Consider the following 18441-nt stretch of genomic DNA (forward strand, 5'->3'; position numbering starts at 1 on the left):
TCTTGGTCACCTCTCTTACTACTGTAAGTCCCTTCTCTCCGATTGCTCAGTTTCTCCAGGCAACCAGCTCTCGCAAGAGTCTTGGTTGTTCCAAATGGCATCCCTTTAAAAATTTTGGACTCCACTGTGCTCTTGGGAATCTTCAGTGTAGCAGAAATGTTTTTGTAGCTTTCCCCAGATCTGGGCCTTCCAACAATCCAGTCTCTGAGCTCTGCTGGCAGTTCCTCCTTGGTTTTTGCTCTGATATGCACTGTCAGCTGTGAGGCCTTCTTCTGAGAGGTGTGGGCCTTTCGAAATCATGTCCAATCAATTTAATTTACCACAAGTGGACTAGAATCAAGGTGTAGAAACATCTCAGCAATGATCAAGAGAAATGGGAGACATCTGAGCTAAATTTTAACAGGGTCTGAATTTCATCTAAATTTGATATTTCAGTTTTTTTCTTTTTGTATAAATTTACAGACATTTCTAGAATTTGGTTTTCAGTTTCGTCATTATTACATTTAATAAATGTAATTAAGGGCCTTGCTCAGGGGCCTTGCTCAGCTTGGTGGACCTGTGGTTTGAACCTATGACCTTCCGAGCAGTAGCCCAACACCTTAACCACTGAGCAACCACATCCCTACGATTACGATTGTAGTATCAGGCTGCAACATAATAAAATTGAAGAAAAAAAAAAACAAAAACTGAAGGGCTCTGAAAACTTTCTGAATCCACTGTAAATAGTTTTTAATGCCAAAAATGTAAACTCAGCATGAGGAGTTTATTGCCATCAGAAGGCAACATAAATACAGCTAATTAACATGATCCGTGACGTCCCAGACTCATTAACGTTAATTAGGGCATTCGTTTCTAATACCCAGATATAGAACAGAAATGTGTGGGCGGAGCTAGACATAGTGCTCATCACTGATTGGTCAAACAGAGTGTTCAGTTTATTTAGCAGATTTTTAATTAGAAATATATAAATCGCTTTGTGACTAAGTCCGGTGTTAAAAACGGATAAAAGTGAATGGATTAGCCTGGAATTTGTTTAGCATCAGGTTGTCACGACATCTTCAGGACTGAGGAGTTCACACTTTCTCTCTAACTCGACAAGCTGCATCTTATTATGTTTAAGAGAGAGAAAGTAATGGAGGCTGGTGGAGATAACAAGTGTTTACAGCTAATAAAACAGCTAGTGCAAGTTTCACATTAAATGTCAATAGAAAGTCTTGTATTTTAATACAAATAAAAAGTACTGGGTTAATGATGAAGGAGGAATAAAACACTGCAGAACCTGCTGTTATAGGAAAATAATTAACTTCTGGGTACAAACAGAAACTCCGCCTTCATCACACCAAAGCGATGTTGATGTCAATACACGATGGTCAGTCTATAGAAAAGACATTATTCATAACAACACTCTCTGGTGTTTATAACAGTTTATAATCACATCCTCCAGTGTCACTCAAATGAGGATGAGGTTTACTTTTGAGTCTGGTTCCTCTCAAGGTTTCTTCATTTTCCATCCAAGGGAGTTTTTCCTCCCCACAGTCACCTCAGTCACCTCAGACTTGTTCATTAGTAATAAATACCCCAGGTCCACCAAAGCTGCCACTGCTGGGCCCCTGAGCAAGGCCCTTAACCTTCAGTTGCTCAGTTGTAAGTCACTCTGGATAAGGGTGTCTGCTAAATGCCGTAAATGTAAATGTAAATAATACAAACACATTTAAATAGAAGTCTAAAATTAATCTTTGTTTAATAAACTTTTTGTAACGTTTCTCATGTTCCGTAAAGCTGCTTTGAGCCGATGTCCATCGTTAAAAGTGCTAAAGAAAACAAATAAATCTGAATTGATTTTTTTTCTACAAAAGGACAAAAATGAGTTCAGCGGGGAGGTGAAAACGTCGAACATTTACTATACGTTAAGACTATTCCACTGAGTTATGACTTAGGACAAAGCACCGAGTTTTAATAACTTCAGCTCTGATCCGTCCAAAGTGTCGTCACCGCCAGCACTTAAAAAAAAAAACCGATCCAGTAGAATAGCCATGAGGTCTCAGCGGTATGTAGCGCAGGAGGCCTTGTGTTTGTTCCTTTAATGAATTAACCAGTGGCCTAAATTCTGTTGTGATCACTGGGAAAGCGAGTGGCCTGAAGGTGGCCTGTAGAACTCAGCTTTCTGAAAGTCACCCTTCACCAGAGAGCAGAAATAGCGTTCCTTGTTTACCTCAAACATTTGGCACACGAGGTGACATTTCGGCTGAAAACAGAGTCAAAATATTTATCGCCCGTTCAGGCATGCTAATCGGTTTACTTTCCCGAGGTCCGAGAATTCGGCTCTCTGATCTGAATGGAAAATTTCGAGGAGGAAGAAATGAAGTAATAAAATAAAAAGAATTAGACGAGCAGAAATTTGGGAATATTTTCACGTTCAATATTACAAACAATAAGTAGGATAATTTACAAATGTTTTGTTTATTAGAACAGAAAATAGCCTTTGGACACTAGATCTATTCTCACTGTTATTGAAAAGGTCACAGATATTTAACAAACGTGAGATCGGATCTGAAGTTCAAACTTTATCAGCCATCATGCATTCGAGCGCGCGAGTAATAAAAAATAACAAATAAACAAATAAAACCTGACGTTCGATGTTTTAACCCATTTCAGCTTTTATTACTGTAATCTTTAACAAAAAAGACCATTTAATTTGTTTAACTTTTTACTACAAGACAAGGTGATAAAACACGGCAGATTCAGACGGATTTGTCAGCTTAATCTGTTTTTACGTGCCGTAAACAGATCTAAAAGACTGAAGGGAAGCCGTCGAGTCACATTCGTTCTGTCTCAAGGCTTCTTCGGGAAGGAGAAACAATCCAGAAAAATCACACACTAGTAGATAAGTGAGGAATAAAACACTCAGAGTTGTGCGGTTACGGAAAAATAACATTATGGATAAATAAATATCATAATAATCTATAACAAAAGAAACAAACCAAACTAAAAAACATGAATATTTTACTCTTTATTCCGCTTGTACAACAACAAACTTTAAATGATTACAATGTTTTACTTAATTAACCATTTTTAATTATATTTAATAATAATTACTTCCTGTCGTTCCAACGTTTTACAGCATGTGGCAGATGCTCTTATCCAGAGTAACTTACATTTTATCTTATTTTTATACAAATGAGCAATTGAGGGTTAAGGGCCTGACTCAGGGGCCCAGCCTGATTGACCTGGGGTTCAAACTCACAACCTTGCGATCAGTAGTCCAACACCTTATCCCCTAGGCTACCAGTTCTCTTCGGGTTGTTTTTCTTAAAGATAACAAACGTTAAACTCATCATAGAGAGAAACCGCAAGATTCCAGTTACAGCTTCAGCTCTGACTGTAACACAGCGCTGACACTGGAGACTCCTTCGGTTAATGTTTAATAACTTCTCCCACATCACCAATCACACGCTATTTATAAACGAGTCCTGGTGAAAGAGCCGTTACTATGGAAATGGTACAGTATCAGAACGAGCGTGTTAATATGTCCGTACACCCCATGTCAGGATTGGCTTGGACAATCCCCATGGGGGCATTCACGAGGGGATCACCAGGTGGCGCTCTGGCAGTGTTTACATTCTGTGCCATGTTTCTTTGTGTCGGCATGTGTTTTTTGCCCTGTCCGATCCTTAGTCCCTTTCCTACTTCTGCCCACATGTTCCCTATGTGTCATTAATCATCTCCCCTGTTTATACCCGCGTCCTTGTCGTCCCGTACGTGTCTCTTGTTACTCCCATTTTTGTTCTTTATTCTTTCTTTTGTTTTCACTGCAGCTAGATGTAATATATTCTCTGGAATCTGCTGTAGAAAATGATTTGACAGCATCCGACCAATCACAAGCAAGAATTCACCGAATCATAAATAAACAAAAACATCGAGCAACAACACGAGCAAAACTAGAAAGTTAAAAACGAAAGAACTTCATTAAAAAAGGTGAAACTGGAAAAGAAACCAGAGGACAAGAAAGAAAAAAGATGACGATTTAAATGAAAGGTAGATTACAGAAAACGAGGCAACCAGCAAAACTGAACATGTGGAGAAAGTTTTCTTTTCTTTTCTTTTCTTCTGTATTTTCTTATCAGAATAATCATAGCTACAATTAACACAAGACCACAGATGCCCCTTTTCCACCCGAGGCAGTTCGAGTGCAGGTTCGGAGCCTAATTAAGAACCAGTTCTTTCTGTTTCGACAGCCAAAGCACCGGCTCTGAACCAGGAAAAGTGGTTCTTAAGTAGCAAGAAAACGTTGCTGGTCTAGACTTAAGAACCGCTTGCATCAGGAGCTGTGGGCGGGGCTACTGTTAGCGCATTTGATAATGTACCTTAAGTATACTAATGTTTAATACACTTTTACTTTACCGCGATATGATACATTATCAGCACACATGATAGTAGGTAGCTACATGCTAAGGCTAAATTTTTTTCTGTGTTAACGATAAAATAAAGTTATGTACTTTATCGATTACAACCTCCGTTTATACAGATTACACGGAGCCGCACGTACATGTTTTATTCGCCGCGTTTGGATGCCAATGTAGGTTCGTAAAACCATGAGCATTAACAGTAAAGCAACATCCGCCATTGTTGTTGTGTTTGTGTTTGCCGCTGCTGCGCTAACGTTGCTGGGACACATGACACGTATACAGTGACGTCACACTCGGCTCTGTGATGCTCTCTAGCCGGTGGAAAGGCAAACCGGTTCTTAGATGGTTCGCCAGTGGAACCAACTTTGAACCAGCACCAGCACTCGCTCTGAACCAGCACCCGCTTCTTTCCGGTGGAAAAGAGGCAATACTGTATTTAAAGCTGAATCTTATTTGGCTTTTTTTTCGAATGTCCTTCCAAGCCGAGCAAATCTCACCACCGTAGATGGTTTTTCTGATTTCGGTTTCCGCCGCTTGTGAAGTCGAACGTTTAGACGAAATAAAAATCCCATTCACTGAATAAAGCGTGTGGTGGAAGCAGGAGTGTAAAACTGGCAAAAAAAGCACACTTAATAGAGATTATACAGTATCACAAGGACAGGATTATATATTTGCGTACAATTCTGTAGTCTTTTAAACAGAGAAAACGATCCATTCCCACAAATCCAAAGACGCGAAGGAAAGTAATTCCGTCTTAAATGCAAATTCATCACTCGAGTTCCCTGATTAAATTATACTGCTACTTTAAGGCGTCATCATTTTTGGCAGCATGCGACAGGATTAGCTAATGCAAAGCAGCAGTGTGAAAACATTAAAAAGCTCTATAAGCCAAGTCGTTTACAGGCTCCATAACAGGAGAGCGCAACTGTAAATCATTAGCGAGTTCCCAAAGTTCCACCAGATGGAGGGTCTAGAAATAACATCCATGCTGTTTAGAGAAAGAAAAAAGAAAAAAATGGTGCTGTGCTGCTGGCTTTTACTGCTAGAGCAATTCAAACCTTGATCGCAAAGACATTTAACCCTCAGATGCAAACAAACCTCAATAAAACAACTACAACTTTTACTATTTATCATCAAATTCTGCTAAATCCGTTGAACGGCTTAAAGACGACCGGGTGCTGAGGTGAAGCCCACAGAAACACAGGTATTATAGACTGTAAAGATTACCACAAAAACATCTTAACACAAAAAAAGTGTGGCCCAACATTCTACCCAAGTGTGTGGTGGAAGAGGAAGTACAAAGGAGATGAAAAGGAGAAGGAAAGGAAGAAGAAGAAGAAGAAGAAGAAGAAGAAGAAGAAGAAGAAGAAGAAGAAGAAGAAAAGGAAGAGGAGGAAAAGTATAAGGAGAAGAGGAAGAAAAAGACAAAGAAGGAGAAAAAGTAGAAGAAGAAAAAGAAGAAGAAGAAGATGAAAAAGAAAACAGAAAAGGAAGAAGAAGATGAAGAGGAGGAAAAGTATAAGGAGAAGAGGAAGAAAAAGACAAAGAAGGAGAAAAAGAAGAAGAAGAAAAAGAAGAAGAAGAAGAAGAAGAAGAAGAAGAAGATGATGATGAGGAGGAAAAGTATGAGAAGAAGAGGAAGAAAAAGACAAAGAAGGAGAAAAAGAAGAAGAAGAAAAAGAAGAAGAAGAAGAAATAAGAGAAGAGAAAATTTGAGAAGAAGAGGAAGAAAAAGACAAAGAAGGAGAAAAAGAAGAAGAAGAAAAAGAAGAAGAAGAGGAGGAGGAAGAAGTAAAGAAAGAAGAAGATGAAGAGGAGGGATAGTATAAGGAGAAGATGAAGAAAAAGACAAAGAAGAAGAAGAAGAAGAAGAAGAGGAAGAAGAAGAAGAAGAAGAAGAAGAAGAAGAAGATGAGGAGGAGGAAAAGTATGAGAAGAAGAGGAAGAAAAAGACAAAGAAGGAGAAAAAGAAGAAGAGGAGGAGGAAGAAGAAAAGGAAGAAGAAGATGAAGAGGAGGAATAGTATAAGGAGAAGAGGAAGAAAAAGCCGAAGAAGAAGAAGATGATGATGATGATGATGAAGAAGAAGCAAAAACGGAAGGAGAGGAAAAAGAACAAATACATTTTATCCAGATCAATAGTGATTACAAAAATGAGCCTTAAATAAGAATTCCTGCCGTTTATTAACATTAATTCTTATTAAATAATAAATGATAAAAAACAACAATAAAAAATAAAAAATGTTCATAACTGTTTTAATTCGTTCTATTTTACATTTCTTAATTTAAATTCCTTTTATGTGTGTTGTGTTTAAATGTCCTTGTTTCTGTCTGAGAGTTCTATCACAAACACAGTGGTGTGAAAAAGTCTTGGCCCCCTTCCTGATTTTTTTTTTTTGCACGTTTTCACACTTTAATGTTTCAGATCATGAAACAAATGTAAATATTAGTCAAAGATAACACAGTAAACACAACATGCAGTTTTTACACGAAGGTTTTTATTATTAAGGGAAAACAAACCCTCGTGGCCCTGTGTGAAAAAGTGTTTGCCCCCTAAACCTAATAACTGTTTGTTCCTCCCTTAGCAGCAATAACTGTGGTTAAGGTGTTGAGCTACTGATCGGAAGGTCATGGGTTCGAACCCCAGGTCCACCAAGCTGCCACTGCTGGGCCCCTGAGCATGGCCCTTAACCGTCAGTTGTAAGTCACTCTGAATAAGGGTGTCTGCTAAATGCCATAAATGTAAATGTATTGGTGTTCGCTGGAGTCGAGAAGCTTTAGAAATGGCTTTATAACCATTTCCACACTGATAGATCTCAATTACTTTCTTTCTCATTCGTTCCTGAATTTCTTTGCATCTCGCCATGCTGTGTAGCTTTTGAGGATCTTTTGGTCTAGTAAACTTTGCCAGTCAGGTCTTATGTAAGTGATTTCTTGATTGTGAACAGATGTGGCAGTAATCAGGCCTGGGTGTGGCTAGAGAACTTAAACTCAGGAGTAATAAACCACAGTTATGTTTTAACAGGGGGGCAAACACTTTTTTACACAGGGCCATGTAGGTTTGGATTTAGTTTTCCCTTAATAATAAAAACCTTCGTGTAAAAACTGCATGTTGTGTTTACTGTGTTATCTTTGACTAATATTTACATTTGTTTCATGATCTGAAACAGTAAAGTGTGAAAACGTGCAAAAAAAATATTCAGTAATCCCTCGCCACTTTGCTGTTCGTTACACGGTTCAAGTTTCGCGGCCTCGGTGCATCGCTGATTTTTCAAAAATATTCATCGAAAAATAAAAATAAAAACGGTTTCCCAGGATGCCAGACAAAGAGAGAAACTCTCTCAGAGGCTTTGTACATACAGGCACTCAGACAAGGCACATGATTGGTTCCCGGCGTGAGATCTGAGCTGATTGGCTGCGCATCATCGCATCCTCTCCCAGCTTCTTCCCTTGTTGTATCTCGCCGCTCTCATTCACGCTGCTGTCAACTGTGTCTCGCGTATCGTGTTCGAAATTAACTTTTCGTTAAGCCCTTACGATGCCTCCTAAGTGCCGTGTCTCTGCGAAAGATTCCTCTAGTGAGCCCAAGAGGAAGAGGAAGATGATGACCATCAGTGAAAAGGTCAAACTTACTGTAGGGCCAATCCTACTTCGCGGATTTTCACCTATTGCGAGAAGTTCCGGTCCCCATTAACCGCGATAAACGAGGGATCACTGTATATAGTAAGGGGGCCAAGACTTTTTCCACACCACTGTATATAAAACATCTATTTTTTGAACTAAGCTCTTGCTTGTGTTACAGTATGAACATTAAATAAAGGAGTTGTGTAGTTTGATCTTAGACATCATGTATAATGCGACTACTAATGAACCTAAAGCGTATTGTTGAACATTCCCGAAGTTACAAAACCGCCTAAGAAGGAATACGAGCTTATTAGATGCTTGACGATGTCACGGTGGATTACTGCATGGCAAAAGGTCCTGAGCTTATGATTAAACAGAAATTATATTTCAATCTAATTCCCTTTGTTTGGTCTTTAAAGGTCACTCTGATGGCTACAGTATTTGCAAGTCCATGTTCGCTAACCCTTAATTAGCTTTAGCACCATGTGTCCATCTGCCTGTGGACACATTACATGATAAATTGCTCCATTTCCCAGCAAAGAACAGATTTATTTAGCAACTTAAAAACCAGTCCACAGAACATTTGTTTGTTTTAAGCCCAAAACCCGATTCACACTCCACCTCACAGCCCGATCAGGTCCGGCGCCAGTTTCTCAGCCTGAACGTAGTAATGGACTCATCAGTCCGTGACTTATCAGCTTACAAACAGAGAAACGGAGGCTTTGCGGCCGTCTCCGGCTCTTTGTGGCGTCGTGTCCGCCGACGCTGGCTTTAACAGCCAAGATTTATTAATTCATTAAGATTTCCATTTACTATTCAAGAATAACATCATGTTCCTCCTCTAATACGGCCAATCCTTATAAATAACCGTCAAGCCGGGAGAGAAACAAAGGCGGGGCGAGGCGCATGGAGAAAGAGCCAGTGAGGGAGGAATGTATTCGGCTGAATGGAAATCATTAAGCGCAGAGCCACAAATCTCTGTAAATATGACAAATTAGCTGCTGCCATATCAAATTGAAGAATAGATTCCATTTCGCACAGTGCAGTAAAGATGGTCAATCAAGACCATCCATTATTTGTCTGTGGGGCCTCATAATGTCAATCTGCCGTAATTATGGGGGTCTTGATGAAAATGAAAACGTATATAGCTCTTTGCGAGCGCTTGTGACTTTTTTCCACCCCGAGACTTTCAGGACTTCTAGTGGCTGATGTTATACGTTTGTCCGCTATGTCCGCTTTAAGCAGAAAGCTCGATGTTTTACAGCTCTGTAATTATCAGCCATGAGCGTTATTAATGTGGACAATCAAAACGTCTTCGTGAACAGCTCCGTGTGCCATGTTCAGAAAGGAACTACAGAAAAAAGCTGCTTGTGACTGATGGATCAGGAGAAAAAAACAGGATTCTTATAATAACACTCATTATTTTTATAGACTTAGAATATAGAATTAAGGAGGGGCACGGTGGCTTAGTGGTTAGCACGTTCGCCTCACACCTCCAGGGTTGGGGGTTCGATTCCCACCTCCGCCTTGTGTGTGTGGAATTTGCGGGGTTTCCTCCGGGTACTCCGGTTTCCTCCCCCGGTCCAAAGACATGCATGGTAGGTTGATTGGCATCTCTGGGAAATTGTCCGTAGTGTGTGAGTGTGTGAGTGAATGAGAGTGTGTGTGTGCCCTGTGATGGGTTGGCACTCCGTCTAGGGTGTATCCTGCCTCGATGCCCGATGACGCCCGAGAGAGGCACAGGCTCCCCGTGACACGAGAAGTTCGGATAAGCGGTAGAAAATGAATGAATGAATATAGAATTATAGAATAATAGACTATAAAAATCTTTTTAGCATTAAAATCTGACTAGGGCTAATTATGGGGCCTTCATTGAGCTTTTAACACTGCACTTATCTCTGAAGTTCTTGTCTCTCTAAACCCTGTTTTGAACCCCGGGTACAGGAAACTTTTACATGTGGAATATAAGAACAAGGTTTTTTCTCCCAGGGTTATAAAACTGAAGCAGGATCAGCACAACCGTTACACTGTTAACTCCACATCGCCGTGATAAACGTGTACAGTGCAAAACGATGCTCTGCTAGAATGTTACGGCCTGTCGCTTAGCAACAGAAACCCAATCGGAACCAGAACGGAGCTCTGTGTCTCATATCAGGTAAAAAACCAGGATGTAGAGACACTTGTCTGTAGATGGAGTCAGGAGACAAAACACCGAACATCACAGAAGCGTGCGGTGTAGAGAAGGGGAAATACGTCACACTGAGAAATTAAAGGAAGTCGGATATTAACGAGCGAACATCTGCTCGACAAAACGAAAAAACTTAAAAAGAGCAACAAAAGATGATAAAGCTGTGAAAGATAACAGAACCTACTCGAGTGCAGAAGCACAGACCTGAACTTTTTTCCTCACTGATGTGAAAGCGTGAGACGAGACGTTATTTAAAGCGGTCACACGCAGGATTTATCCAGTCAGGATCGTTTATACGTGAATATGGAAATAAGCAGAAGGTTGCAGCATGAACAGTGTGAAACATCAGATGATGAAGAGCCAGGATTCAGTGTTAACCCCAGGGGCAGTAGGAGCAGTGTGAAACCTCTAACTAAACAACCCAGGATTCACTTCACCTGGGGTGCACTAGGACCCAGGGGAGTATTTTACGTGAGAGAACTCTAGCTTTTTCCTCAAAAATGCAAAGGCATAATCCTTTAAGATACTGAAACCCATGACCAGAAGACAAGAAAGTATGACCATATAACCCCAATGTTATCATCTCTACACTGGCTACCTGTTAAGTTTAGAATTGACTACAAACTGCTGCTACTTACGTACAAGGCTCTTAATGGTTTAGCTCCCATGTATCTAACTAGTCTTCTAACACGTTACAATCCTTCACGCTCTCTGAGATCACAAAACTCAGGGCTTCTGGTAGTTCCCAGAATATCTAAGTCTACTAAAGGTGGTAGAGCATTTTCTTATTTAGCTCCCAAACTTTGGAATAGTCTTCCTGACAGTGTTCGGGGCGCAGACACACTTTCCCAGTTTAAACGTAGATTAATAACTCGTCTCTTTAGTCGGGCGTACACATAATACATCCCATAATATTGTGTTCTAATCCATTTGATCAAATGCACATTATCATCTAGTGCTTGCTAATATTCTAAACAGCAGCTATGCTAATTCCTTTTCGCTGCTTCTTTTTTATTTCTACCCATCCTGAGGCATCCAGAGATTGTACCAGCTCCAGTTATGAAGTGTCATGAAGATTTTGGACCTTCATTGAGATGAGACCAACCATGTGAGGATCGTGAGACATCTAGAGACGTTCCAGCTCCGGTCGGACTGAAGTTTTCAGACATACTAAAGAGGGGATACCGACTCCATGTGGTCTCTGAGGACAACAATCTCCTCATCGATACAACATTCATCAGACTGTATATTAATAATCACACCCCAGTGTCACCCAGATGAGGATGAGGTTCCCCCTTTGAGTCTGGTTCCTCTCAAGGTTCCTTCCTCTTCCATCTAAGAAAGTTTTTCCTCCCCACAGTCACCTGAGTCACCTCAGACTTGCTCATTGTGTATAAATACAAACATCTATTTAAATCTAAGTCTAATATCATTTTTTGCATTATATCCATCTTTGTATAAACATTTCTTCTAGTATGTTTCTTATGTTCTGTGAAGCTGCTCTGATACAACGTCCATTGTTAAAAGCGCTATACGAATAAAACCGAGTTGAATTGAAAGACATCAGAAACTTTTTCTTCTCTGGTTAATTTAATTAACAAATAAAACCCATTTTAATCCGATGTCTTGTCTATCGGTGTGAAGCTCGAGGTTCCCAGCTGCTAAAAAAAGAACCTGCTTTCTGACAGACCGGAGAGGGAAAAAAAAACAAGTGTTAATTGACTTTTTCTGGATTCTGTGAAGGGAATGCAAATGAACGAGTAACTTCACGTCTCTTTAATAGAATGCAGGGAGTTTAGGTGGGTGTTAAATTAGTAAGGAATAAAACTTTGTGACAGCTGAACATTATATAATAAGACAGGGCGGTCTGACGAGGCACAGTTAGCGTTTACGGCTGTGAAGTTGATCAGTTTTCTGTAACGGTACGACGCGAGGGGTTTTTCTGGACTTTCACCTGTAGTCTTTTGTGCGTTTCTGAATGGCGACCTTTCCGTTGGGACGTGGTAGCCTAGTGGTTAAGGTGTTGGGCTACCAATTGGAAGGTTGTGAGTTCGATTCCTACATTCACCAAGCTGCCACTGCTGGGCCCCTGAGCAAGGCCCTTAACCCTCAGTTGTATACGAATATGGATATGGGTGTCTGCTAGATGCTGTAAATGGAAACCTGGTGTATGTTTCACTTTGGTTCCTCAGTTGATTAGGTTCTTACACACTAACGCCACTTCGAAGCAAAATCTAGTGTGAATCGACTCCGAGTTGATTCGTCACGGGACATTAATCAAACATGGCATCTAGCATTTTTTTTGTGAGTGTTAAACTGAGCCAAAAGACAAAGCTGTAGCACTGCCACGAAGGGAGGAAATAATCGCTGAATGTGATCCACAGAATTAATGGTTTTAACTAGTTATTCAGGGGGCACGGTGGCTAAGTGGTTAGCACGTTCGCCTCACAAATCCAGGGTCGGGGGTTCGATTCCCACCTTCGCCTTGTGTGTGTGGAGTTTGCATGTTCTCCCGTGCCTCGGGGGTTTCCTCCGGGTACTCGGTCCAAAGACATGCATGGTAGGTTGATTGGCATCTCTGGGAAAATTGTCCGTAGTGTGTGTGTGTGTGTGAGTGAATGAGTGTGTGTGTGTGCCCTGTGATGGGTTGGCACTCCGTCCAGGGTGTATCCTGCCTCGATGCCCGATGAAGCCTGAGATAGGCACAGGCTCCCCGTGACCCGAGAAGTTCGGATAAGCGGTAGAAAATGAATGAATGAATGAACGAGTTATTCATAGAAATATTGAATTATTTTATATCCATTCTCAGGCGATTCTTGTCTACTTTTTGTTTATCTTTTTTTTTCCTCACGATATTTCTGAATGAAACAATGACTGAATTCTTTTCCCATCAGGACGTTTTCAGTCCTACATAAACCCCAGACAGGCCGTTTTGTCTCTCAGCCAATCGCAAAATCCTTCCAGAAGGATTATTCAGGTTCCAAATTCGCTACCTAGGGAGTTAGGGATCGGACCCAAAAGGAACGCAATTCAAAAAGCGGTCGCTTCTAAATTGTTCTGAATTCCGAATAGAAACGAATACTGAATAAAACACGTGTAGTTGCTGTGATTTTTTTTTTTTATCCGCTACACTAATCCAAAGCTTGGTGCTTTTCCATCTGTTGTGTAATTTTTATCCAGCTAACAGGTGAACTCCAAACTCTTTCTAATTATACACAAACATCACAAAGGCTTTTATATAATTTTTTTTCTTTCTTTCTGCTGGCAACAGCGTGCTTCATACATTATTCCATTAAGCTCCATTAAAGCTGGAAGCCTACTCCCGTATTAATGATGCTTCTTATATAACGAGGAGAAATCAGCCTTTGCCTGGGAAAAGCACAGATCTTCATCCTGATGGAAATTATTTACGCCTTTTTGGACATAAATCACACGGATGTACAGTACGCATTAATCCGGGATGTCAGGAGTTTGACATGGAAATGCATTATGTTCGCTCTAAAAGCTCCCAATCTGCACGGCTACACGACATCACCTAATCCGTCACCTTTATATATTTATTTCCCGTATTGTGAGGAGAGGCGGCGCTCGGCTCAGGGCACGCCTGTAGGCAGGAAAGGCGAAGCTAAACATCTGGCGCTTTGCTCGGGTAAAAAGACAAACAGCACCACGTGCTGAGCCTCTTAAAGATCTGAACAGTCATGTTTACATGTTAGAAGAGCGAGCCTCGACGGGCTGGTGCAGAGTTCACGTGTCGACTGCGATGTGGTTTTGATGCGGCTCTGGATAACTGACAGCTGTGCTGAGCTGAGAAGTGCAGAGCTCCAGATCTTTACTAATTAGTTTGTTTGTTAAATGAGTCTGAGACAGCGACGGTAATAACAACACAAATTCTGCTTGTAACCATTTAAATGCTGCAGAAAGAAAGTGTCTGTAGCATGATGACTCTATCTATCTATCTATCTATCTATCTATCTATCTATCTATCTATCTATCTATCTATCTATCTATCCATCCATCCATCCATCCATCCATCCATCCATCCATCCATTTTGTGTTGTGTTTATGCTAAACATGATCATGGGGTCAAAGTCCACCACAAGGGACACTGGGCAAAAGGTGGTGGACAACCTGGACCACTGTGCCAATTATTATCACATGGCAAAATTACACACACACACACGCACACACACACACACACACACACACACACACACACACACACACACACACACACACACACACACACACACACCAATCACATGCATAACTTTGGGGGTGGGAACTGATGTAATTGGAGGAAACTCCACAGAAACAAAAATAAGTCGAACCCTTAACCCTGGAGGTGGGAAGAAAACCTCACACATCAAGGACCTTCACTGTACCTTTGGATGACCGCAGCAGCCTTGTTTACATTACAATGTCTGCTCTCTAATCAGTAGAACTTTTTTATTCATCCAAAGCTCTACTTTGGATGAATGAACTGCACCGTGACAGCAGAAGAAACATTAGAATAGAGAAAGAATAATCAGGGACCTAAAAGAGAACCTCAGAGGGCAACAAATGATACTATTTTCCCCAACGGTCTCTCTATCAGTACAGCAGTTAAAGTATTGGCCACATAGACTATTCATTCATTCATTCATACATTCATTCATTTTCTACCTCTTATCCGAACTTCTCGGGTCACAGGGAGCCTGTGCCTATCTCAGGCGTCATCGGGCATCGAGGCAGGATACACCCTGGACGGAGTGCCAACCCATCACAGGGCACACACACACACTCTCATTCACTCACACACACACACACACACACTACGGACAATTTCCCAGAGATGCCAATCAACCTACCATGCATGTCTTTGTACCGGGGGAGGAAACCGGAGTACCCGGAAGAAACCCCCGAGGCACGGGGAGAACATGCAAACTCCACACACACAAGGTGGAGGCGGAAATCGAACCCCGACCCTGGAGGTGTGAGGCGAACGTGCTAACCACTAAGCCACCGTGTCCCCGTCGCCTAGACATACGTCTGATAATAAGATACGTCTCGTGTTATTTCCTGTCGACGAACGTTCCCGTCTTGTGTCGTTTCATCGGACATCCAACAACACGTCCGTCGTACAGATCGTTCTGGAACTGGCTTAAGCCTCCGTGCTGCATCTGTGAAAAGTGCTAAGAGTCACTGATCTATTTTCAAGGATATAATGTTCCTTCTCATCTTCTCATTGAGAGAACTTTTCAAGGTAAGTGTCCTGCTTAAGGCCACAGCTGCATCAGTCAGACTGCTGAGGAAAGAGCAGAAGAGTTCTTCATGAAACAAAAGAGCTTAAACCCAAACAATAAGGTGTTTGTTTTCAGTCGATATATTTACTTCTCACAATTAACCACCATAATCCGCAATTAGCCCAGAGGTCAGCTCTCCTCTTACCTAAAAAGATGTAATTATTTTTACAGCCAAATGAGATTATGTTGCTGTGTATTTAATTACACCGATAACCCTGGAAATGTCAAAGTCACATTATCTGCCACTGGGATAAGCGATTAAGCTAATGCAGCTAATGTAGCGACATCCTTTATGCTAGTAATGCTACATCGGAAACATAGTTCTCGGCTAGTCGACTCGTCGCACGCTCGAGAGATAACGGATCGTTAATGACACTGCTCGAAATCCCAGAATCACATTTTAGCTTGTGATCGAATCCCAGAGAGGCTGTGATCCTTCACGGAGAGCAGGAAAGTGGGAAAGCGCTCGTCACCGAGGACGCCCGTGCAGTTTGATAGAGTTGTCTCGTCTCGTGCTCCCTCACACTTTTATTTCAGGACATGCTAAGCTAACACCTCACGTCTAATTCCAGCTTTGGCTCCGTTTTCCCAGCACACGATGCCCGAGGCTACATGCTCTGATGGACGAGTGTTGTTCGAAGTGATAGACTGGTAACACGATCAGGTTATTTTTTTTTTCTCTCTGCCCTCAACAGGCATTTTTGCTTCGTACCGGACCGCATTAAAGACAGATATGACCACATGCTGAAAAATCAAGGCAGTGTGATTGAAGTGAAGAATAAGAAAAGCTAGAGTAAAGAGCTCTGGCTTGGAGATCGGCACCCAGCTGCTGATCTTCTCCACTTTGTTTCTCATTAGGACGTATCGATAGGATCGACTGGGTGGAGCAGGAGCATGAGTTATGACTCGGGGCCTGTCACAGCTCCAGGTGCTGACATTTCCATAAGCATTATCCTGCCTGCACATTTTTCTTTCTATGGACCGAGAGTAAAGAGAGCGTCGCTTTGACGAGCCAACACCGCACGTACGTACGTACCGATCCGTGAGAGTCCGAAATGTCTGATTTATGCGCTCTGACTTCCTGTGATTCAGCATATGAACACAATGAGATTAACGAGGCCAGTGACCGCAAAAAAGAGGGAAGCGGAAAAGAAAAATGCCGCCGTGTCCGGCCCCCTTCGCCACATCCTGACTGCGAGCGTGATGAGTAAAGTCAGTATAATTCATTAAAACGTGCAGTGCTCATTACTGTCTTTTCAGACTTTTGAGAGACTCATTACCTGCATAATAGAAGAGTCCTTATAACACTGAGACCATTCCTCACTGGAAATTAATCATCTCCGCTCGGACAAAAAAGGGGATTCTCTCGTTAAATATTAAAAATCTTCCACACAATGAATTCTCTTCTAATTTCCACCCACTCCCTGTGCTCGGCGAGATAAAAATAAGCCCACATTATCGTGTGTGTGTGTGTGTGTGTAGCATCAGGACATAAAGGTGGAGAAATACTTACAGTTGACGGTGACTTTCACAGTCCTGGTGTCAGGAGAAGCAATATCGTTCTCAGCGCCGCATTCATAATCCCCCGCTGCATCCCGAGTTATTCCACTTATGTTCAGATTCTCTCCGCTCTCAAACTTCCTGGCTATGAAACGCAAAAGAAAAGGAAACGTACGTATTAGCAAACGATTACACGCCGTTTCCTGCGAATCCATGTGAGCTGAGACCGGCAACAACAATCCACACGATTTGTGTATAAATGTCTGAAATGGTTAGAACATCAGAAAAAAAAAAAACAATCACAGTTATTTGTTTGATATCCAACAGATTTTATCTTCCTCTTTATCACCTGAACAAAAAAAACAAAAAAACACTGAATTTCTTTGGAATAATCTTGAAAAAAATTAAAGAAAAACGTAAAAAATGCAAAGCTACATCAATATTTGCCCTTTTAAATAAATAAATAAACAAAGAAAGAAAGAAAGAAAGAAAGAAGTAGGACTGAATAGCTGTGAGTGGGTGTGTCTGTGGGCGTGGCTAATTTTCAGTCTCACGGTGCTTTATACTTTGAAATTTGTAACAATTTGCACAAAACAGTTGTATTAAAAAACTTCAAGAAAGTTAATGAAATTGAAAGAAAGAAAGAAAGAAAGAAAGAAAGAAAGAAAGAAAGTGTCAAGAAATTGTATAATACAATGTATGACATATAAATCTCTTCTTTCTCTTTTTTAAATCGTTCTTTCCTGCCAGCTGACTCCACCCCCTCTGTTCAAATTGCATAAACTTCATTGGTTGCCTTTAAAGGAAAAGGGGCGTGGCTGATCCTTTAAAGGCCACCAATGAAGTTTATGATAGATCTCATGACTTTACACTTAATAATTTACACAATTTATTAAAAGGTACAAAGGTGAAAGTTCGATTTTGGTACGAGGTTTAAATTTGTAGCTTTGTTTGAAGATTTTTTTTATTCAAAACGAATTGAATGACATTTAAAAAACTTTTTAAATAATATTATATTTATATCTGTGCTGTTTTTTAAATGATTGTAAACAGCTTGTTGTGATGGCTGACTGCAAGTGTGAGGTCGGTGTGGTACAATCTGGTGTTCCTCAGGGATCGGTTTTGGGCCCGTTACTTTTTAGTATTTACATTCTTTCCATTTGGCTAGCTTTTAAGATCACTTGGTCTTAACTATCACTTTTATGCTGATGACACATCTATATACATTCAAAAAAGATGTCAATATGCCTGTGTCTTTTCTTTCTCAATGTTTTGCTGAGATTTGGAAATGGATGTCTGAAAATTTTCTTTGTCTGAACAGTGACAAGACTGAAGTGATGCTTATTGGTTCACCTTATCAGTTGTGTAAAGCAGAGTCCATAACCTTAAGTGTGGATTGTTCTGCTTTACATTTCCAAACTAAACTAAAAAACTTGGGG

At 40.9% G+C, this 18441-nt stretch overlaps 1 protein-coding gene across 2 annotated transcripts in view; it reads right to left on the reverse strand.

Annotated features, from left to right (window-relative positions):
* The window catches only part of negr1 (neuronal growth regulator 1), a 208937-nt gene that overhangs the window by 82725 nt on the left and 107771 nt on the right, over window positions 1-18441 (reverse strand). For both annotated transcript variants that reach the window (XM_027138690.2, XM_047813391.1), the window contains exon 4: window positions 17016-17147. In XM_027138690.2, the coding sequence (XP_026994491.1) occupies window positions 17016-17147 (132 nt within the window). The remainder of the gene's footprint in view (window positions 1-17015; window positions 17148-18441) is intronic.

Source organism: Tachysurus fulvidraco, chromosome 5 (genome assembly GCF_022655615.1).
Source record: "Tachysurus fulvidraco isolate hzauxx_2018 chromosome 5, HZAU_PFXX_2.0, whole genome shotgun sequence".
Classification (NCBI taxonomy): Eukaryota; Metazoa; Chordata; class Actinopteri; order Siluriformes; family Bagridae; genus Tachysurus; species Tachysurus fulvidraco.